The sequence below is a fragment of the Falco biarmicus genome, chromosome 11 (genome assembly GCF_023638135.1).
Source record: "Falco biarmicus isolate bFalBia1 chromosome 11, bFalBia1.pri, whole genome shotgun sequence".
In the NCBI taxonomy this organism is placed as follows: Eukaryota; Metazoa; Chordata; class Aves; order Falconiformes; family Falconidae; genus Falco; species Falco biarmicus.
In genome coordinates this window covers 21,699,647-21,724,047 of record NC_079298.1, presented here as the reverse complement: position 1 = coordinate 21,724,047, position 24,401 = coordinate 21,699,647, and the positions used below count along the sequence as shown (strand labels likewise).

General features: G+C 36.5%; 1 protein-coding gene across 4 annotated transcripts in view; it reads right to left on the bottom strand.

Moving 5' to 3' along the window:
- FNBP1L (formin binding protein 1 like) overlaps positions 1 to 24,401 on the bottom strand; it is a 59,540-nt gene that overhangs the window by 8,411 nt on the left and 26,728 nt on the right. For 2 of the 4 annotated variants that reach the window (XM_056356111.1, XM_056356110.1), the window contains exons 2-9: positions 20,997 to 21,112; positions 12,892 to 12,945; positions 11,181 to 11,328; positions 10,719 to 10,781; positions 9,061 to 9,165; positions 8,430 to 8,558; positions 6,184 to 6,330; positions 5,190 to 5,393 (exon numbers count right to left, since the gene is read on the bottom strand). In XM_056356111.1, the coding sequence (XP_056212086.1) occupies positions 5,190 to 5,393; positions 6,184 to 6,330; positions 8,430 to 8,558; positions 9,061 to 9,165; positions 10,719 to 10,781; positions 11,181 to 11,328; positions 12,892 to 12,945; positions 20,997 to 21,112 (966 nt within the window). Of the gene's footprint in view, positions 1 to 2,666; positions 2,826 to 5,189; positions 5,394 to 6,183; positions 6,331 to 8,429; positions 8,559 to 9,060; positions 9,166 to 10,718; positions 10,782 to 11,180; positions 11,329 to 11,619; positions 11,895 to 12,891; positions 12,946 to 20,996; positions 21,113 to 24,401 lie in introns of those variants that run through there. The other 2 variants (XM_056356115.1, XM_056356112.1) reach the window with 2 other exon arrangements.

The window sequence follows — 24,401 nt, the reverse complement described above, 5'->3', positions numbered from 1 at the left end:
ATTTTAGTCCAGATAAAACCAATGACATTTAAAGAGTAAAGACTTTATCCTTAGGGGAAGCAAATAAAACATGGGATGCCAGGTGTTGTATCTTGGGTTTGACATCCACAGCCTTCTCAAGATCTACCATGCTTTCAGTGACTTCAGATAACCGTTTCCAGAGAAACATCAAGCAATTTAGAAGACAGGTACCTCCAATGTAATTTATGACCCTCAGCAATCATTAAGGCTGTTGACTGGGGCACACACACAAAATTAGGATATTTCCAGCAATAAGAAAAGTAAAGCACCTTCACAAACGATACCGTGGTAGAAACCCCAGTGAAGTCCACAGACGTAAAATGGCTACAGAACAAACTTCTTGTTCCCTTTAGAAAGGGTCTTCCAAGAAAACACAGGTAAGGTTTACCTGTCACTGTTGATGATGCATCTATTTATTTATCAAGTGGCATTAAGCAAAGACCTCTCATAAGCACTAACACTACCTGGAAATGCTGAGATTTCAACAGACAATAAGCAGCATGTGATAGCAGTGCTAACACAGCAAGTTACACCTGCCCGTACTTAAAGCCTTTTTTCAATAACCGATTCTACAGCTGCTGCCACCTTCAGCGCACGTCACGGTAAGCAGATGCAATGCATGAAGTGCAGGGCAGCCTGGTTTTGTGACCTCCAGTGCCTTGAGTGAAATCTTGTATGGGGCACATAAAACAGGATGTCCAGCATGCTTACTGCCCGATAGATGCCAGCTCAGGGATACACCTTGGCAGAAGCAGAAGCTAATTAATACCATTTGGTAGTTCTGCATGTCAATATCATTTGGACATCATTTTCCAGGGACAAAACTGTGGAAACCAGCATCATGTACTAGCAGCTACTAAGCACTGAATCAAGATAGACGCTAAATATAAGACTGGTAAGATGATAAAACCCCAAAGCTATTAAAATTGAAGTATATATTTAAGTTGAAAAGGCACTTAATATGTGATAATATGTTGTCCTAAAATGCTTGCGAGGGATTTCAAAATATATAAAAATTAAATGTTCATCCTTAAGATTTACAGAGCTTAACTTTAATACTGTGAGATATCCAAGTTAATCTAGATTTGTAGGGCACTAGTGATCCTTGCTAATTTTAGGCAATATTATTTTATATTAAATTCATTCACTTTTACAATGTGAACAGTGAACTGTAAGAATAGAAAAAATAAATAAGAATATGGTTTCATTTTCCATTAGCACTCTGTAGTTGTTAGATGATCTTTTGCTTCAGTAACAGGTTCTAGAACTACTGATACTACAAGGTGTTGATTGTGAGCCAGGAGTTGATACATTCAGTGAGCAACAAAAAGGAGGTGTAACCAAGACCTGTGGCACTTCGACAACCATCTAATCCAGTCAGTTCCTCACCCAGTACTAAAGAAGGAACATTATCTTCATAACCAGAACAAATTATGATGTAAGTGACTCAGAAGGGGAAAAGAAAACCTGTCCTCCTAAATAGAGCACAAGAATTTTTTTTAAAAAAAAAAATAATTATGGTGATGGTAGAAAGGGTGTTTCCAAGATATCTGGAAGCCTGAAATAAGATGCCACAATATGACTTAAAGATGTAAGTTCTAAGTGTAACTCATATTTCGGAATGACAGCAAGGGAACCTCTAAATCGTAACTTTACTGCAATATAACATTGCTGTACTTTGATCTCCCCATTATGTCAACAGCAGTCAACCATTCTTGATGCACATGAGACAGCAAGTCAATATTATTTACAAATATCAGAAAATTGTGAATTAGATATAATTAAATGCATCCAATTATCTCATTATCTGGATCGATAAATATCTTTAGAAGTACATAAACTGGGCAGCCTATGCTTCACCGATGTAAGAGGAAAGTGCCAGTACATTTATCACTAGTACTATAAATGTTGCTAGGAAACCACTTAACATTTCCCTTTTGTTGCTTTCCAAACAAATTCTGTTTGCAGAATATGCCACTATAAATTAGTAAACGAATTGATAAATCTCAGAAGGTGGCGTTTGGTAATAAATTTTCAATAATTTTACCCAAAAGAACCTTGGACAAACAAGAACAATTTATTAATCAGAAAATGCATTAAAATTGTAATGTTTCAGAAGTCAATATTTCGAAATCTGCAAGCACCATGTGCTATATAGCATTTGATGTACAAAAGAAATGAAATTTCTCCCTTTTCAGTTCAGTGTCTTGTAATCAACTACTACTATTTAAATTAAAAGTCAGCAAATAAAGACATCCGATTTGTTAAGATTTTTTTGTTGTGACTATATACCCAATGATAAATTACTGCAAAAATGTTACATGATGGTAGGAAAACATTTGTGAATGTGAACAACAATGAAGAAAGGTATCAAACACATGCTGAGCACCCTCTTTATAACACCTTGCTTTTAGGCACAAGCATTTGAAATGCCATGAAGAGTCCTGTCTTCTTTTTTTTTTTTTTTTAACCGGTGGGTAACTTCTGTACACTGTGAAACAAAGTATCCTAAAAGTGACCTTACAGCTGAAGTGTTACTTTTAACAAAGTAAGCCTTATAATGAGGGTGAAGAGCATTAGAAAAGCCACATCACAAACACACTGTTCATAGCCCATCATGCATTTCAACTTGTTATCAAACTTACCCCTCTTTTGAGGCTTCTGAAAGAAGGAATTCTGGGCTTCCCTGTTTTTATGTCACTCATGCAATAATGCACTGGTTCAATGGAGAATATGGGATACTGGGACCCATTAGGAGTACTGGATGTGTATAAACTAGTAGGGGTTAGGGGTGGGGATTGTGGCTAATGTGGAAATAAAGAAAGCAATAAATAAGCCAAATGTTCAAAAGTGATTTTAAAATGAAAATTCTGTCTTACAAAAATAAAATTTCCATCCAACACAGAAACAGCTTGTAACGTTCCAGACACATTTATACTACAACTGTATTGGTTTTAAAGGTTTCTGTCATTAATTAATCTTCAGAGTTACAGGTTGCTGCAGAGAATGAAGGAATACGCAAAAAAGCTTTAGACTCAACACTTCCTCAAGATCCTAACGAGATCGCAAAGTTGCTTGTCTCTTTTATTAAAACACAAAGTTCTGCTGTAACTAACAGCCATTCTGGAAGCCTGTGCATTCCTGCACTGTTTCTTCCTACACCCTACCAGGTGTGCTAAAATAAAAATATTAGGTACATCTGTGGAGAATGAATAAAACAAAAAGTATACTCCATCTCTGTAGTCAAGCTGGACTGACACCATGGCTGCGTGGCATTAACGTCATCAGGAGAACTCCCTCCACTTCCTTCCTCCCCTTTTTAAAAATTGCTTCTCTCATTTTTTGGGGGTCTCTGATTTTTTCCCAGTTCAATTTTTCGGTACTATTTCCTCTACTGCACAACTCATTCCCTTTCCAAAAGACTTTTCTGTCTTTCACAACACCAAAAATAGTAAATGCCTATCTGGAAGTCAAGACCAGCCACAGATTCAGCTAAATGAAAGCCCGAAGGCCACCATGAATACCCCAGCTACAATAAATCAGCATTATTTTTATATTAGCAAATTTAAGATTATCTTTTAAAATCGGTAAAGAATATTTGGAATTAAATATGTATCTCCTGATAAGTATGTGGCTCCCAGCTGCTGTTTTGTAGAGTACCCCCCCATCCTCCCTAAAAACAGGTGAAAAAAAGGGTCATAATCTTCCATTTCCTCAAGGTCCTTAAGGGAGACATGTAGCATGTATACACACATGTGATATCTGTAATTCTATACAGTAAACAGTAGGGCCGACTCTGAATGCTACATAAAAAAGTGAATGAACTGGGGAGAAGGAAGAGTAGGGGAAGTCCTGTCAGCTTTCTTCAGCTGTCGTCATACTAGGGGATTTCTTCAAACCACAGTAAATGCCAAGGTCCAGATTGAAAACCAATGCAGATTTTCATAGCTTCCCTCTCCAAAATTCTTGGCAAGATGTCTTGTCAAACTGGTAATCGCGATCTAGTTTCAGAACAGGCTGAATCTCATCCACCTCTGCAGCCAAACGCAATAAATATGCTAATGAAATAATGTATTTAAACTATTATCAATCATTATACTGCATGAAAAGTAAACAGTCACTTTTTATTTTAACACACAGCTGCAGTTACATAGTATACTGAGGAGGGAATAAAGAATCAGCTATATCCTTTCTTTCTGTAAAGGTCTGCTTTCTTGGAATACTATCAAGTGGAAAGTAAGTCCTACCACTAGCAAGCTTTAAGAATAGTTTCCTATAATAAATGGCAGAAACTGACTTGGAGCACTAAAATAACCTCAGAAATTTGTGGGAATCATTACAATGACTCATTGATATGCTCCAATACTAAATAAATACTAAGCATAAAAATTAAATATGTATATGCTTCATTATTCATTTAGATAGCTAATGCATGTATTGATAATCTTTTTCGTTGATCTATGAAGCCATCTTGCACAGAAAGTGTTAACTGATAATAATACAAGAAAGGAGTAATTTCTCTGCTTACAATTTTTTCTTGAGCATAGGACTATATTTTCCTATGTCATAATAATATTTCTTCTGGGACATTTACCTGTATGGAGCTTCAACAGCATGTTTTATCAATGAGGCATTAGAAATTTTTCATGTTTTAAGGCAAATCTCAGAAGTTTTCAAAATTAGCAGCAGGTGTAACAAAGAATCTATGTAACGCTCCTATATATAAACATCCACAAAATGTGACATTTGGAAGGGGGTTGGCTCTTTGTAGTACAGCAGAGAGATCTGAAGTCTGCCTGAATCCAAAGCATACTCCCCCCTCCCCTTATTTTTACATGCACAACTAGCACCTTTTCTATGCAACTGCAAGAACCCTTTACAGAAACATAAACATTACAGAAACGGGAAGCTACTTCTCCCAAATAACTATTAAGAACATTCCCAGACACAGATCACTAGAAGAAAAATTGGAAAACTTCCCGCAATGAGAACTTGATTTTTAATACAGAAAGTATCCAATCCTACTCAAACCTTCAGATCTCCTTTACATTTATTTTAAAAGAGTGGCAGGGAAGGGGTAGGTTATTTTAAAATAAATAAAGCGCTGCTTCCATGCACTCTAAATCTTCACATTTTGATTTTCCAAATAGTAATTTCTTAATTGTTACCTTTGGCTTCTTTCCAAACAGCCACAGCTTTCCTTTAGCCTTGCCCACTGTAGTTTTTGAATCAATTCTCATTCCTTCCTGCTTTGGTGTACTGATGGTTCCATCAGAGATAGTTCTGTAAATATTCTGACTGTAATCTTCAAATGGAAAATCTCCAGGAGGTTCAAAACCGGATTTGAAGCAGTCTATCACTAGCTGAGAGTCCTAAACATAGGACATTAAGGAGTTTAAAAAGCAAAACAAGCAAAACCTTCAAGAACCAGAGACAGAAAAACACACAAACACAAATTTTCCCTTTAATTGCAGAGAGGCACAGATGGGAAGCAGGAGAGCACTCGGGATGCATGCTTTTGGACAGATGCAGTTAAGATAATGTATGGTTTTTTCTCAGCAGTGTTAACTGTGAGCGTAAGTCAAAGCATACCCTGCTATTCAGAATCCAGCAAATACTCCCCAAGGGTCATCACAAATTTAAAACGAGACATGATGTAGGACCAAACTACTACTACACCTTCTAATCCTTCACCGTGAGCACTGAAACAAAGATAAAACTAAGAAACCAGATGTAGTAAGGAAGAACCCATATTAGAAAGAATAAGAAAGAAGCATAAATAGCTGCAAACATGACATAGAATGGTATATTTGTTAACTGAACATCTTTTACATCATTTAATGCTACACACTGGAGAAAATACCAGCCATGCTGGTATTCCAGGATGTTTCAGCACAATGAGAACAATGTGTCCAAAATCACGTACAGGGAGAAAGCGTCAAGATCTTCAGATAATAAGAAAGCAAACAGACACAGAAGAGAACAGACACCGAAAGTGGACGTGACCATTTAGGCGAAAACTGAAGTCACAACACTTTTGAAGCAGACAAATATTTGACAACAGAAAGATAATGTACAGGTTTAAGTCCGTCTTTCCTCTCTCCACAGCTTCCATATCAGTTAAACTGCTCATGCACATTTAAATTGCTCAGTTCTACTTACTCTGTGTTCATCAACTGATTTTGCTGCAAGGATCATCCCTTCTAAACATTTAGAGATAATTGGAATAACCTTGCGCTCAGAGTCAGCAAAGCCTTTGTAGCATTCACTGAGTTTGATAGTCCTTCTTTCATCCATTTCTTGAAGTTGCTGCAAGCATAAAGATAAAATAAAGCTTTTATTTGCAATTTTTTTCCCTTGATCCTGATGTATACAGTTATTGTGGTTACCACAGTGTAGTACAGAATTACTGTGCTTTCCCAGTATTTTTATTTTCTTAACAAAACAGAATGTAATTTAAATAATCAAGTCCTTTCAGACATAGACTTAAGAAGCCCAGAACAGTAATTATGAAACATTGATACTCTCCGATTTTTAAAAATTATGTAAAGGGTTGGGCTTTCATTTCCTTATTCCTTTTTAAAGCATGTGTACAGTGTCTACAGCCACCTGTTTAGTTTAAAATATGTTTCATGCAAAAATGAAAACTATAGTAAAGAAATTCTAGTAATTTCTGTATCTCCTCACTCTCTCCTTCTAGTTCCAAATAATTTTTCTCTGGTGATAAGTATCTCTATCTTGCTTCTATTTTTATACTTTCCAAAAAATACCAATGATTAAAAATTAGGAAAAATTAAAAATATTACAATTCTATACTGTTTAGACATGCTGTCTCATTTGAAATACAAACCATTTCCTTTAGAAGTGTGCAAGAAAACAGAGAAAAGAATACCATTACATAAGATTTGTAATAGAAATCTACTGGAACACAACAAAAAGAAAAAATTAGAGAGAAATACTATTAAGATAATAACCCTGGACCTGTCACCTAATTGAAGGTTGAAAAAAAACCCCAAAAGAATAAAAAGCAGTATCACATACATCAACAGGTTATCAAAAACAGGATGAGAAGTTGGATCTTTCCTATGTCTACTCTTAACAAAGACAGATGTCCTAAACAGCATCTCGTTTCATCTCTCTGAAACAAAGCAACCACCTAGTCACGCTAAATTCCTCTCCCAAGGTTCTCCCATAGAATGTTAACAATTACTTGCAAGGAAATAATAAAAACGTAGTCCCAAGAGAAAGCAAGACTAGGACTTTCTGCTCTTACTGGAGATTTCAAAAACCATTAAGTAATATCTTAAAATGATAATGGATTTTAACCCTAGAGAAATAAAGGTAAACCAGAACTCTGGTCCAAGCTACAAACACTGAACTGTTTCTGACTGCAGTTCCCCCATCAGTGTGCTCATGTCAGACCCACTGTGGTGCTGCTTAGTTAAAATAACAGAAGATTCTTTAGTAACCCAACTCAACTTTCTCCTGTGAATCCCAGACCTTCTAATTTTGAAAAAGATGAACTCCCTTGTGCTTCTGGAAAATACCAAGCACTCTGAAACTGGTATACCTTCAAATAAAGTCACCGTTCCACTTCCCATTTCCTCACTCATGTCTCAGAACCAGTCTCTACAGTCACAGCATTCTCCCAAACAGCCAACACACTACCAAACTCTCCCTCACCTGATGTGCTCTCCGCCCCCCCCCCCCCCCCCATCTAATTTTGCAAAGCCTCTCTGGTTTTGAAAGAATCTTAAAAAAAAAAAAAAGTCTTCATCATTACATGAAGCACCTTGAGAAATCCCCTTTTTTAGATGTGAAGTATTTTTACACAATATATTTATTGAAGTCTAATTTGACCTTTAACTTTTTTATTATTGCAGCGTTTTCTGTGGATTGCTGGCAATATTGACGAAGCAATGAGCAATGGGGAGGGAGGACTTCTGCCTCCAATCCACCCATTTCATACCTGTACACGAGGTACATTAAACCACACAGTCAGCATTAGCTGTATGCTTTCCTTCAGCTCTGCCAGAGTCAAAGCATTCACACACACACACACACACACAAATATCAAGAGGACTAGTGATCAAACTTTATTAGAATGATTGTTTTAAATCTCCAGATGTCCCCTATGTTTCTTTTGCTATACTTCTTCAGCAATATTTAAACAAAGACTCTATGTAACATAAAATCTTCACAGGAAATGCAACAGAGTATTTTCATTACAAGCCTAAGCATAATTACTATAAGCAGTAAATCTCATGATAAAATGCAGGTTGTATCAAGATTACACTAATTTCTTGATAAAATTACCCACTAAAGACCCCAAAATGAAGTTTTAAATTTTAAAACCTACTTCTCCCTTAGAAAAAGATCAGACATACTTTATCTGTTAGTTATTTTACCTTATAAATCTGAGGAATGACAATGTAGTAGTGTTTGTGCTGTTCCCCATTAAAATTCTGTAGTTGTGCAGCATATTCATTTTTGTTTTCATCAGCCATATGCGTGCGCAGGTTTAACTGCTGCTTAGCCTAGTAAAAAAGCATTCTCAGTTCAAACATGTCTTGTGCTTTTCAATGACATACAGCATTATTTTATTTTACCAACGATGCAAAAACAATACAAGTCATCAAAACTGACATCCTTATAACTGAAGTAAAAAGTGTGTCAGACTTCATATATACTGGCAGTCTATAGACCTGATTTGTCGTATACAGAGCAACAATCATTTTAGCTCCCTTAGCCACATTGCTTAAATGCATATCCTAAAACACAGAAATGACTGTACACGTATACCACAAGATACCAAACACCAGTAAGCCTGTTTAAGGTAGTCATCATCTCCACAGCGTCATCTTGAGAGTAATGAAGCATACTCCCTCTCTGTGTTTTAGATTTTACTGTTAACTCTGATTTTGCACATAATAAGCAAGCATATTTTATACTCAAAGAATGTTGTTCCAGCACTGATGATAACCATGCAAATATTTCATATGATAAAAAGAGTAATGAAAGAAATGGCACTGCTTTTACCTTCTCAACATCAGCCTTTGTAGCATTAGTGTCGTTGTCCAGTCTTTCGTAGCTTTGCTGTGCCTTCTCTGCCTCTCTGCATTCTCTCTCAAATTTCTTTTTGCTCTACAAAAGCCACAAACTTACTGCTTCAACAGCCATTATCTCCTTTTGGTTTTGTACAGTAATTTTGAATTCTAAATATCAAAGCATCCATTTAAATATCTGAAATTCACTCAATACCTTTCAGTAAGTACACTGTTCTCACAGCAACTAAATCTCAAAAAAATTTCAACTTTTCTACTTAAAATTTATTTCCCTGAAGTACCAGCAAGGAAACAACTCTTAATTGTGCTATAAAATATCAGATCATCAAAATACAAAATAACCTATTACAAAGATCTGCAGTAAATTATGAACAGACAAGCTCACTTTCTAGCATGACTTCAATAGCCTAAATAAAAGTTAGGGGGCATAAAATTTAATCCTGGACTTGTACGAGTAGAATTTTCAAGTTCCCTTCTTCAGTGATCAATTTTAATAGCATGAATTCAACTAAATTATTTTGAAGGCAGTCTGAATGATTTGGCTCCACTACCGAGATCTGAGCATATCCATCCATCATCATCAGTATTTCTATCAACTGGCGCAGCTGTAAGCAGCACAGACAACACTATTCAATGCACTTGATGTTCAATACATCTGTCTGTTGTCAAGACAACAGCTGTAGAAATTACTGTTGCAGCTCAAAAAGTTAGTACCTCTAGAGACAAAGTGGCAACTGACATTGTGTGAGCACTGCTCTCCTGAGCAGTGTAAAGTCAGGCAAATGGTGGTTAATGTGTCAAGTAAATGCAGCGCACGTAACACAACTAATTGTTTGAGGTGAAGTCTGGGAGTTATCTTGGTGAAGGCTGATAGCATCTAAAACTCCCACATCTGCTTCTACACTGATCCTCTGACCACGGATTAAACTCTTACGTGTGACACTGAAGCAAGACATTGCTTATCTGGGTCCACGACAACAAAACAGAAATTCACCTCTCCTGTACTGCTTCACAGTACCTTGGATCAAAGATGTAATAAATTTCTGAGACAAACCCAACAGAATATCAGAATGCATCTTGAACATACTTGGTTGAGTTTTGTATTTTCTCTCCTTTAAAAGCATGTCTCTCAAGAAAAAGGTGCTTATAATCTATTCTAGAGACATTCACTTCTGCATTTCTCTGTTAAAAAGAAATTCTACCTCCTGAAAGTAGAATAGTCTATAGCGGTATTCTTGAACAAACACCATGTAACAAGCCCTCAAACTCAAGTTAAATACAGTGACGTAAGATTTCATCTTCATATAAGCAGTCATTATTAACTACTCCCTAAACAAAAAACAGCCCACAGACAAGCAACCAAGAAGGCTGTAACCTATGTTAAAAATAGGTTCCTCTACACTGGATAAAAGCCAAGGCTTCAGCCAAACATACACACAGAAGCTGTTTACAGCTGTTTTTTTTTAAATAGGGAACTACAAATACGTTGAACTGCATTTTGGATGTTACCAAGTTTGATTTGGATATTCAGTAATATAGTTAAATATTAAAGTGTAAGCAAGACAGATGACAGCAGTTTCACTTACAAACTGTGTATCATTGACAGGAAAAAAACCCAAAACACAAACTCACATTATCCATCTGTTTCCAGCACATGTCCAGATACTGTTGAGCCTTTCGCCCTTCTTGAAGATGCTAAAAACACAACAAATAAGTTTAATTTACGTATATTCTTAGCAGTGCTACAATTAGTTAGTCCCTGCTCCAGTTGATACACTATAATGTGCACTATTTCCCACAAGTTACCAGTACTCTTTGGAACACACTACTCCACCATATAAGAACAGTACCACAGATGAAAATTACACTGGAAAAAAAGTTACTAGTAAGCACTATCTCCCAAGATTCTAATTTTTAGGTTTAATAACTGTAGTAAACCAGTACATTAAAATATAGAGTAACTTTAAATATGTTTTATAAATGTGTTACGAAACCTACATATTGCCAAGTTCATTAAATTGGGTAAATACATCAATTTGTTGAAAGGCACATCCATTTTGATATCCTATTATCAAATCAAAATATAGGAATTACCATTTTTCTCTCCGTTTTTAGATCATGAGAGTATCTCATCAATTCTCCGTACACTCTGTGTCCCATTTCTTCTGCAACTACTTCTCGTTGTCCTGCATAGTCATTCAGCTCATTAAGGATGTTAAAAAAGGCAATACATGAAGTAAACCTGACAGAAAGCACACACACACAAACATACATATCATAAAAGTGAGACTGTTTTTTTTAATGAACTTCTTTTAGTACAGTCTGTACTCCTAATTACATAAATAAATAAACCAACCCATACATATTTTACAATAAACCTTATCTTTATGCTAATTGAATTATAGTAGAAATGCCAAGTTGGGAAAGCCTATGTTAAAGCCTAGCATGTACTATATGTTGCAATGTCTCTTTCAAACACATTTTTTAAGAATATGGATTTTTGTGGATGGAAAAGAAAGAAGAATAATACTACCTGAAAAGCCCTGTAGTATAGTGGTATCTCCTAAGCTGCCAACTGAGAGGCCTGAGCTTGGGAACGGATACATACGTCCCTAGGCTCGGAGGCTGAACTTGCTGCAGAGATGATGTGCTGTGCTTGGTGGTCTTGAGGGTGGAACATGCCAATCATACCACTCATATGCATCCCGATGGATGATCTACAGAACAAGTTTGCTATCAGCTCTGGAGACAGCTGCCTGTTTGCCTGCCCACCTCTTGGCTGGAAGTAAGGTGCCACTATGGCTGGCACTAAAAAGGGGGGAAGAGGAGGGGCAAAGGGTAGAAAGTGTGTGTGGGAGGGAGGAAAGAAAAAAAAAAACAACAGGCACCACATTAAAATATACATCTTTCTCTCTTTTAACTGTGGAATACTGCCATCTCCACAGGCTTGGCTCTGGGGAGTTCAAATGCCGCTCTAGCACCAGAAATGCCATTCCCTGTGGTCCGGGATCTTTAAATAGTTGGAAGAGCTAGAGGAAATCCTAGTGTGAACTCTCAGGCACTCTGCGCGCAGCATGTGCGCTAGCTGCCACCTGAAATTTGCCCACTGTCTTTACTTCCTAAGTCATTCCTAAAGAAAAAGAGTATTGTGTTTTTCTAAATAAAAAAAAAAACACCAAAACAAAAAACAGGCTATGGACTGGGACAGCAAAACAAGCTCCTCTCTGATAAATAATCATAAAGTCATTTAGCACAAATTGCTCCTCCACAGTTAAGACATTCACTTATTTTGTCTTTGGAGGCCAACCAAATCAGCAGTTTTAAGAGCTCTTCTTGCCAAAAACATAACTATTTGTGTACACTCCAGTCTCAGTATAAAAATGTATAGCTACATTTGTATTGCCACACAAATGCACTGAAAAATTCTTATTCAACTAAGCAAAAAACACAACCTAAGGACACATAATTGCTTTTTTATTAAAAAAAAAAACCAACCACAAAACACTAGACTGTACATAGCATTCTAAACTTCTGCTTTCAAACTTTCAGCTAGTTGAAGATTAATTTGGAATGGAGCAAGAACAATCTGCCATGTTTACTACTTTAAAATACTAACAGAAATAAACTCGGGTTTCATGCTTAAGAATTACAGCAGAACTGTAAGAAGCCAAGCACAATTCTTTTGTTGTCTTAAGTCAATTAAACACTTCATCTTAAAAAAAGAAAGAAAAAAAAATCCATAAAAGGAGAGAGTATACTGTAGTCCTTGTTTCATATACATAGAACTTGAAATGTACATTTTTACCTGGGCTCCTCATCTTTGGGTGAACGTTTAGGACAGTACTTCTTAACCAGGTTTCTATTAAGAGAGAATGAAAAAAAGATGCTATTTTAGAGTCTCTTTTGAGAAGACATACACATAGAAAACTGCATGAACGCATTACTTCTTCGTAATGACTTTAAGGAACAAATCTATTATCCCTGTCATCTTATACAGGCCCTTTAGATAACACAAGGTAGAAGTCTATGGCATCTTCAAAGTTTTAAGTCACTTTGACCTAGAACAATATATTCCTAAGTATTTTAAAACCTCTACTGCACAGTGACTAGACATAAAGTAATCAATTCTTTATTTAAAATCCTTTTCACTCATGCAAAAGAAGCTAGCAGACAAGAAAAAAGCAAGTGTACAACCACTGTGTAACATAATAGATAGCACATACTGTATGTTATACCCATAAGCACAAAACCCTGTACCTAAATTAAGCTTTAAGTGTACGTCCAGGTAGAAGTTTTAACCATAGTATCTCCAAACCTTCAATAAGGGTATTTCCAGAACAGAAGAGGCAACACCTCTTTTCTGGAAAGACAGTATTTTGCCCTACCACCAGTGTTCTAAGAATCAGGTTTTAAGAAACCAAGAAAATCTCTAAAAGATGATCCAGTCCAATTACCAAGAACTGATATGAACTCATTTGCCTATTACGCAATGCAGAAACAGCACCTTAAGAAACATAAAAACCACATCACCTACTCTACCCTAAAGCATCAATAACACAGACACACACAGCTTACACAAACAACTGCAAAATATTTGCAGTTACGTATATTGCTACAAATATCCCACACGCTGTGATGAACATGAAATGAAGCCACACAATTTTACAAACAGGAGGGGTAAGAGGAGAGAATGTCCGGTGATTTTTGAAATTTTTACCTTCCTGTATGTCAATCTTTGTTTTAAATTTCTAAGTACACATTTTTTCCAGCACAGCATTCTGCCTTGACTTACAGTACTGTTTTTTCTGACAGCAATGAGTTCATCTAAAATTCTTGAAATAGAAAAGGATACATATTGTCAGTCTTGGGAAAAAAATCCATAATTTCCTTCTCATTTTTAACAGCTGGATGTTCAAACCTTCAAACCCTTGCATTTTTTATTCTAGCAACTTTCAAAATTGTCAGGTTTTTCCAAAAAACAGAAAAACTGAGATTATAACTCTACTACAGTTCTTTTCCCTTCCCTGTGAGAATTTGCCATTTTACAGCAAGTAAAGATTCCTTCTCTGTATGGAAGAAAAACAGGTAAGACACAGGATTTTTCTCAAATTGCTTACCCCCAACATTTGTGCTTTTTGAGGTCAAAGAAGCGAAACATCTCAGTTGATGTGTGTCTTTAAAAGCAAACAGTATTTAAAGAGAGATCTACTACTCAAATTAAATAGACCCATATTTAAACGCCAATGCCCACCCTCAAAAAAATTCTCATTATTTTCCAAACACTAGAAGCACTTCATCAAAAACTTGCTCGTAATGTTTGAAGTGCGGACCAGATTGTCTGCTATGATACCTCTCATTTAAGCTATTAAAGTAATACTTTTAAGTGTGAATTAACACCTCCACAGAAAATAACGCACATCAGTTATTTGCTTTGCAACCCACAAGCAGAAGCAGCGCAATGCTGGCAATAGTTTTCCCCATACATCTCTAAATAATCATACCTTCCATTTAAGAACAAAAAAACAAACAACAGAAGAAGTGCACAAAACTGAGTAATTTTGTTTGAGACAGTGTTTGCCTTGAGCTTGTCAGGGATGGCTGCTCAAAGCGTGCTCTTGAAGTGAGCCTGGATTATGCAAGGAACACTCCTGGTTTTTAACTGGTATGGAATAGACTACATTCAAACTGCTGTACTGTGTAAAGGGATGGTGTTTGGTAGTGAAACTATTTCACACATCCATACAAAGACTAAATGAAGTATAAACAATGCAAACCTAGCAGAGCTGCTTTAACAATTGTCTTTTAATTGGCTTCTGGATAGAATTCTTCCATCTGTCTGTCCAGTAGTAATTGAGAAACTGGCCATTGACTTCTTAGACTAATTATTAATACAGCCCAAAAAGCAGCAATGAAGTGGACTATATAAAGCAATCTACATCCCCAGTGCTACAGAAGAAAAGGAGAGGAGGAGTAACAGAAGGTTCTGTGAAACAAAGCCTCACATGCATGTTTTGTATTTCATTCCCACTGTCCGTCTATAATAACTCTTGTTGTTAGGAACTATGAACTACCTTATCATTAAAACAAGGGTGCTAATCCTGCTTTCGTCTAAAATAACCTTGTGCAATTTCTCAAATCAATTTATTTGGAAGTCACGTTATCTCTACGGTACAAGGGTACAAGTAGCGAGACTATGTTCAGTCATGAAGTATATACCAAAATATGAGCAGGGAATCTCTGTGGAACTAGAAGCTCAGACCCTTTAACTCCTTCCATACCCTCAAGAGACTACAACCAGAAAGAACCACTATAATAAAATAGTCAAGTCCGTTTTATATCAATATGTACTAAGAAACAAAATAAACACTGACTTTGTAAAATCTATCTACACATTTTGTAAGAACTTTCTCACTGAAGTTAAAGCAAGAATCTCTTTTCGCTATCACCAGTAATCCACCGCCTCTTGCAACATTCTACTTGGTAGGGATTAAATCCAGACATTTTGATTGGAAAATGCATAAACCCAAGAAAAAAACCCCAAACAATCATTTCACTAAGTAACTTTCCCATGTTTCGTTTTCCCTTACATTTCTGCTTTGCTCCTCCATACCTATTAACAAATGGGAAACTCCTAAAATTCACCTTATTATTCAGAAGGTGAAATGCATAACAAGTATACGATGCTGTAGCTAAGCAACCATGCAGAAGCCTTTTAAAGGGAAGATTTTCAGAGGTGTTAAAAATGAGAAAAGAAACCACTTACTAATACACAGTTAGTTTGAAGTGGCAGGAGAGAAGGGTCACAAATACAGATTATTTACTAGCATGCCGATCTCTGTTCTGGTTTCACTTTTTAATGCAACTGTTTACTACTTCTAGGAAGACAAAAATACTATGTAATTCTTTCTCCCAACAGAAGTCAGTTTCATTAGTCAGTCTTGTCTACCTTAGTATCACAGGAACATGCAGTTTTGAGACACTGTGTGATCAGGAGTTACGGTACAATAATCAAAGTCAACATATATGAAATGACAAGCAAATGCAGAATTTAAAGTTCAAAGAAAAAGCCAGTGTTCACGTGAACAATGAGGCATAAATGGCTTTTCCAAGAAGTGAACACCAACACTTAGAAAAAACAGAAAAATTAGATTTAGATATCTGAAAAAGCACAGGTTGGCAAGCTGCTAGTAGGAGAGTGGATCTGAAGACTGAAGTGTTATTTCAAAGAGGAGCCAGTTCACACTTCAAGGGGGCATAATACTCTCTAACACTTTATCTAAACGTGTCTAACCCTCACAATCCAAGTATGGATCTGGACTAGTTTAGAAGAAAATTTGCAGAAGTCATTTCAGACTATCAGAACTGAACCAAATCTATAAAATAAACTGCTCTATACTTCCTTAGCAAAGTGTAGGTTGATGACAGTTTAATAAGCTCTGGAAGTACAGTTTAGACTACTTCTACCACACTCCATCTTAAAGCCATCAGGAAGCAGACTTCATGCAGGACTAACCACATCCAATTGTGCTGCCCCTGTAATTTTATCAACCTCTCTTCTCATTATAAATTGGTCTCAGGTCAACACTAGTGCGATAGCAGCCTAGACTGTATTACCGATTTGTAAGAGAAGTAGTACCTCAGTCAAGTAGCCAGAAGTTTCAAAAAGCAAACTAGTTAATAAATCCATTTTTTTTACAGTCATGTACATAAAATATCTACATAAAATTTTAGACATCTGTACAAAAATTGTGTTTATAAAAACCAAGTTTTCTTCAGTCAATTAATACAGCATGTAAAGAACGGGGGCAGCAGCATCAACATGGTAGAATCTGTGTTAAGGCAGCAGCTCAGGTACTGCGGCATCTGCTTATACTAGACCTCCACAGCCTCTACATCACGTTACAAATGAGCCTGGGAACAAACTCTGAAGTCTGCTTTCGTAAGTTACTAAAAAAAAACCCCCGTAATAAGTACTTAACAGCATTTCCTATTTATATGTAAAGTAATACTTCCAAATAGGGTTTTTTGACAGCTTTGGTGATTGCATATCAGTACCATGGAATGTGTGAAAGCAATGACAATAAAGCGTATTTAGTAACGTCATCGGAAAGAGTTTTAAGAGATGAATCTTTACAAATTGCAACATGGAATTTGAGTTTACAGAACTGAATATTCCTGGAACCATTAAGAATTTATATGTTTTAGCTTGCAGAAACATCAGTATAAAAAAAAGACCCTGTCACATCCACATTTGTGTAATAATCAGTAACGTAAATTCTCAGCTCCAATCAAAGGAAGAGATTTGAGAAATGAACACATATGGTCATAATTTGTGTCCACAACTTCACATTTGAGCTACACCCATTTTCAATAACATTTCCAAGATTCTGCATATAAAAATGCATTTACTATGTCTCAATTTGACAAGACATATGCATATATTAATACCATATTCAGAAAAAAATCCCACTTATACACAACAGTATGCAGAAGAAACATGAAAAATACATTTGCCTGGATTAACTAGACATCTCCAGAGATCACAACACAATTTTAAAGGGAAACACTCATATTGTTCAAGAACAATCATTGCTATTTTCTTTAAACTTGACAGTAGAGAAGCTGACCAAATTCCGAAATCTTATTCCGCAGGACAGTTTCACCTGTAGCTGCAGGTATAACTTGTATTACTGCCCAACACTACAGGAAGAGGAACTCCTCTGTCTTCTCAAGTGTCATAATGCAACAAAAAGGGAGTTATTTTGTGTGTGATGAAGAGCAAGCAAACAAAACAGACCTTTGCCTCACCCCTTTTAAGCAACAATGCTGATCAAGAACAGCATCTGAGAATTCAATTACAAAATTAGGCCAAGAGCCCAGTAAATTAGCACATTTTTAAACTATATTTTTCAATTATAAAGTAAGAACAAATTAAATTCATATAATTAAAATGAAATTGATTCATTTACAACGTATATTGCAATATGTTTGCACTGATTCACATCCCTGTAACTCAGTAATGACCTGTAATTACCCTCACAACTCTTGGGGTACCACAATACATTAGTTGAGAACTAAGCTACGCAAAACAATGTTTGCCTTTAAGTTAGCTCAAAAAGATCAAATTATAGTTGCTTTTTTTCAGAACAAAGTATATTGCAAAGACAAGATAAGCTCTCTAGAGTTTTTTTCTCTGTAGACACTTGAGGATTCTTCAATGGTTTCAAATTTTCTTACACTTTTTCTGAGTATCAAAAACTGCCTATTAAAGAAGAATAGCAAAGAATTACTTGCAACCAAAAACCAGCATTTGCACAGGATTCTCACAAGTTATTTCTGGAATTACTCGGCAACCACAAACTGCAATAACTGCATACAGTAAGAATACAGTGAGGTCACTTGAACAGCTACTCATATGCTGTACATGCATGACTTGTCACCTCCTCAGAAGATTCAACAGCTGTTGCATCTGGGAAAGTCTCATCATTAAGTTGTGACAGTATCAAAAAAAAGTTTATCAAAATGCAAGGGTATACATAAAGTGAATGTGAATTTCTGCCAGGACATGGACTCTAATTTATGAAAACTGTTATGAAATGTTCATCCTTGGGTTTAAGTATATGAGAATAAGATCCATCAACAATCTCAGCAGAATGTTCGTGGCCTACACTGAAACCAAGACAGAAGAAAAGTGCCAACATACATTACTAGTAGTATCTCCCTCAGTAAACTTGTTTTTCCTTGGTCTCCCATCCAAGTACTAAAAGAGCTATAGAAGTACAAAGAGGTGACCACTCACCATACTGTTTACACATCTACTAAACAAGTGAATAATAAATCTCAGTTATAAATTCATTATGAAGAGATTCTCAACACACTTTTTTAGATTTTATTTCATTACAAAAGGAAAAAACGATGATCAACTAGAAGTTTCTATCACAGATATTGATATGTCTCACAGCCATATGCTGCCAGCATTAGAATTCATTAGAAACATAGTCCATCCCACAGATCTTCTCTTTCAGAACCTCTCAGGAGCAAGCTGCAGGATGGCTGGTTCTGGAGGTATAAATTTTGCTAGATCTCAATGTTTCCTGGGGCCTCATGACTGTTTTGCAAGGTTAAGAACAGTTGAGTGTCCTCAAAAGCAACGATGGCTGAAATCAAGTTGTTATCACAAGACATTCACTACTAAAAATCAATTCTCCCCCAAGGAATACACAGGTAAGAATATCGGTAGAACAGCTTCATGAACAGGTCTACTGGCAGAAAATCAGTCACCTCTCAGGTGTGGGCTGCCCAGACCCTCGCTGGCAGCAGTCAGGAAGTGCATGCATGCACTCTACAACACGTGTGCAGCAAGACATGTGCTTCCCAGAACTGTCATACTTACTGCACATGGACAGTCAGTCCAGTCATCTGGCAGAAAGGGTATTTGACATAACTCTTTTGCAAAGATACTTTAAGAAAAATCAATAGTTTTGCCCCAAGAGAGTAAAATGCTGAACAGAGACTTCCTATTTTTAGTCAGATCCTGGGGTAATAATGTGGTCTCTCATCTTGCTAGCTGTGGAATGAACCGTTAAATATAATTAAGCAAAACAGCATTTGTTCATACTACTTCAGGAAAAGATCTGGATAGGTCTGTGCAAATAAAAACACATTTCCATTTTTAAACAGACAACTGAAAACAAATCAAAACTGGGCTGTGAACTGGTGCTGTGCATGCTTCAAACTTTCCTTTACCTCCTGAAGTTCTTCTACACCAGCTTTGGAAAAGTGATATTTATTTCCTTCCTTTTAAGAGAAAAACTTCTTCAGTAAAGTAATGGGGTATTATGTTAGGTGAATATACACAACTAGATCAAAAGAAACTGATAAAGAAACCACAAAGGAAAAGAGCAGCCTGGACAAAGAACATCCATACCCTCACCTGTGAACCTCATTACTGCATTTATGAGGAACAATTCCTCAACTCTGTAACTGGTGACAATCTAGTTTTCCAATGATGAGGTGATGGAAGACACCACAGGAGAGAAGTTGCTACCAGTTTCAGTCTGACAACAGCTAGGCAGCAGCTTCAGCTGAATTTCCGGAGAGACTCAAGACAGCAAAGACTGTGGTGAAGGCCAAGTTCACAGGAGTGACTTATTTTAAATCTTGTTCTTCAAGTACTGTGTGCACCTTTTGGTAAAAATCAACCCTACTTTATTCTGAAGAATGTTCTTCTCTGCCTTTCCATTGCGGTTACTCATGTACAATCTGTGAGGGGAAATTCCTATTGGACCTAAAAGACGTTTCACTCAGCACCAGCAGAAAGCAGACTGGAGAGTTAAGACAAAGGGTGGCTGGGTTACAGTCTCTCCCAAAAGGACAGGACCAGCTACGGAAAGGGTGCACTTTAGGGACAGGAAGATCTGCTGCTTTCTCAAGTTCTACTCTATGACTTCAATCAGATTTCTTAACACAATGTAGTGTTTTTTGCCAATCCAATATGAGAAATTACTTAGTAGCAGGGACTTGAAACTGGTTGAACACACACACAGAAAAACGTAGACACGGATAATGCACTTTACAACAAAGAGCCTGATAGTCTGTGGAAAAATATTAGTATGGTTTTATTTTGTATTGAATCTTGAACTTTTAAGTCCTAAATCTTTTTAGTTCAAAGATTTGAAGGGTGGGTGAGAAGATAGGGAGGGAAGATAATGAAAACAAGCAAGCAAGTGCACACCCAAAGATAATTTCTGTTTTGGACTGGTAAAGAACAACCTGTCTGTCATGAAGAGAACTAGTGATCTAATTCACTCTATAAATGGAAAGTGGCCATTAACCACATTACATACTTGCCTATCATCTGATATAGTGATTTTAAGTGGTAAGATTCTTTTAAAAAGACAAAATTCTTACCTCAGTTGTTTTGCATAGTTTTGCTCAATTTCTATCCTTTCTTTTACAAATTTTGCATATTTCTCCAAGAAGTCAATGCCCCACTGTGTATGCTTGTCCAAGTTATCAAATTGATCCTATAAAAACAAAAGGGAACAAAAATAGCCAGAATTAGTTACTCACGGCAGCACCAGAAATGACACATGATTTATTTACGAGTTGTGCTGTGAAGGAAGGCTCGCTACTCGGATAGAAATTATCCAAGTTATAAATCAAGTCATGTGTGTATATGTATATATACACCAGCTTAACAATAAGCTGTATGTGCAGGCACAGATCTACCTCCTTCTGTAAAACCAGCTCTAAATACTTGCATTTTAGGTTGTATGCAGTCTTTGATCACTTTCAGAATGCAAACGTGTCTTTTTTTCCCCCAAACCCCTTTTAATTCTAAAGTGGATCTCCTCCACCAAGATAACAAAGATACAACCAAATATCAGTATTAGGTAAGTAAGAGACCGTTCCACAGAAGAGATGTGTTTGGCAGCTGTAAAACACAAGAAATTGTAATTTCGTTGGATACAGAAAATTACTTTCACTCTTACAATTACCCACTGAAAGAAAAAGAATACAAATTATAGCTGCATGACTAAGTTGGGTGTAGTCTGCCTATGAAAAACATTTATTAAAGCAAATCTATATCCACAGATCATGATCAGCTCTAGCAAGAGATGCCAAAGCAAGCAAACCTGTCCTCAGCCATTAAGAAAACTATAGCAAAGTTAACACGCAAAACAAAGAGGAGAAACAGTCAAAAATACACCACACTTCCAAAAAAAGTGTGGGGATTTTTAATACATTAAATCATCTTCAACATCAATCTTTCACTGTATTCTGTACTGATGAACAGGTGGAAGATACATCAATTAGGACAAGTTGAAATTTCAAAAAACAAGTGGAAATAAGCGTTAGGAACTAGAGGCAGGAATGAATAAAAGTACAAAATACAGCTTAGCAAATATTTTTAGCCTAGCACGTATTTGTATTTTATGCTAAAAATCTGCCAGTGACAAAACCGAGGCTTTTCAGCTTACAACAGCATTTACAGTAAACTCTTCTTAACAGTTACTGAGTAATCCAAAAAGACGAGTAACTGCAACATCAAAGTTTGTGTCATGTATATGCTGAATCCAAACATGCTTCATGGCAAATTTAAAAAAGAAAAAGAAGAAGAAAAGAAAAAAAAAATCTAAAGCAAGCACTTGAAGGCAAAGTTGATTTACCTTACACAAAAAACTATAAGGAGTGTTTATCAGAGGCTGTCTCTTGCAGATTCAGTAACTTGCCTGAACCTAATGAATTATGTTGACCTTTAGTATTACCAATTTAAGTTCAATTTCAGCATGCAGTAGGATGGTCTGAAACTAAATCAAAAAATGCCATAAAATGCTGCAGGGCTTAAGACTCAAGTCAAATGCATTCACTAAAAGAGATACCAAGACAACGTAACTATATACTACCAGCAATAATAATAATAATAAAAACAACTTGACAGGATTCAGGTTGCTCTCAGATCTTGCCTTGCAGCCCTTAGTATCCTATACTATGGACTAACCACCATGGCCTTCGTGCCTTGAACACTCAATCCAATGGCATGGAAGTACTGCCAACCAAAAGCATCCATCCCGTTCCACCACCAGCCATGTGCATCTGCATTATTCTCTCCACCAAAACCACAACCACTTCCTCTGATCAGTTTCACCAGAGAACCCTATGAACAGCCAAGAGACAGGAGAAGGACTAAATACAAGATTGTAATATATCTGGGAAACCACAACCTCTATCTCTTATTGTTCTGATGCACTCACTTTACACCAACTGGACATTTCCACATTAAATATCTTTGGTCAAATAAAGTGACCTTCCTGCTATTGTTTTTAGAAAAGTTACATGTCCATCGTTTGTGTGTGGGAAGAGGGACACTGTTACCATGCTGTAGTGTCAAACCCCTGTTGCATATATGCATAAAAATACATCATCAATCTCAAGATTACTTTCTTTTTTATATTCCGCTCATTTTGGTAATCACTGACAGCACTAACCTAGCATCCAGAAGTTGTTTCCAAAAGGTGCTTTTGGCACAGAGCCAACATCCAAGACCATTAAAAGAACTGACTTCCTTCAGTGTACAGCAGAATAAAGCCTTTGCTGTCCTACTTAGGCTCTTTAGTCCACAAAGCTCTCATTTGCTGCTAAGGTTTCATTAGCATTATGGAACACCACATTACTTATGTTTCCAAACATGTAACTAGAGAGGATGGCGTTGCAAATATTTTGTTCAAACAAAAAAGGACTCCTCTGGTCAAAATTAATTCTCTGCTACTAATACGAAACTGGAATGGAAAAAAGTAGGTACCTTTGATATGCTATTCTCCCCTCACACTTTACTAGAAGTATTTTAACACTGACTGAGTGCCAACTTCCTTTCCTCGATTCTGCTTCTTCATCTAATTCTAGAAACAGCACGCTCTGTGCAAAGGCAGTTTTGTAGGATTATCCCACCGCCCACCCTCAAGGGAAGACAGAATTTCTTCCCTCCCTGTATGAGGGCACAGAACATACACAGAACAACCTGAATGGAGTAAAGCCCATGTAAAAAAAAAAAACAAAACAACTTCTCCACCACTTTGCAGACTTCTGCATTAGTCCAGCTCCTCCACCATTACTGCCATCTACTCATGGATGCATTAATGATCTCCTAGGTAAGAAATGGAAATCCTAATTTAGTGGGCCATTAGTCCACATTTACTGGAATAAAAGAAGAAGAAAAAAAAAAAGGCAGTAGTACGTTTCCACTCTTCTGAAGAGCGAGACAGCTTCACAACGACTGGCTTCACTGCCATTTTTTGGTCCACAATTACATTATGCAGTCTCTTAGAATGAAGCACACAGTACGAAGGATAAAAAAAATAATACTGTCAAGAAGTACCAAAGCATTTTTTGAAAACTGGATCACGAATGACCGAAGTTGGATGCTTGGGGGGGGAAGGGAATATATATATATATATATATATATATATATATATATACATATATACACACACACACGCACAACTATTTTTGGATTTGTATTAAAAATTAAAACACTATAAACTCTAATATAAACATTGATTTATTGGATTAAATTAGACATATTGATAATGTCTCTTAAGTTCTCTATAGGTCACGTGTGCTGTAGAACAGAGTTCTCAATTAACAGATCAAGAAAATTAAAAACACATCAGCTTCACTATTTTTCAAATTCTCTATAAACAGTAAACCAGTGAATGAAAGTCCACAGTCAGAAAAATCACCCTACACTGCTCGGTAATGACACTGAGATAAAGCAGCAGAAGATGAAGGCAGCATCAAAGAATGAGCAGAAAG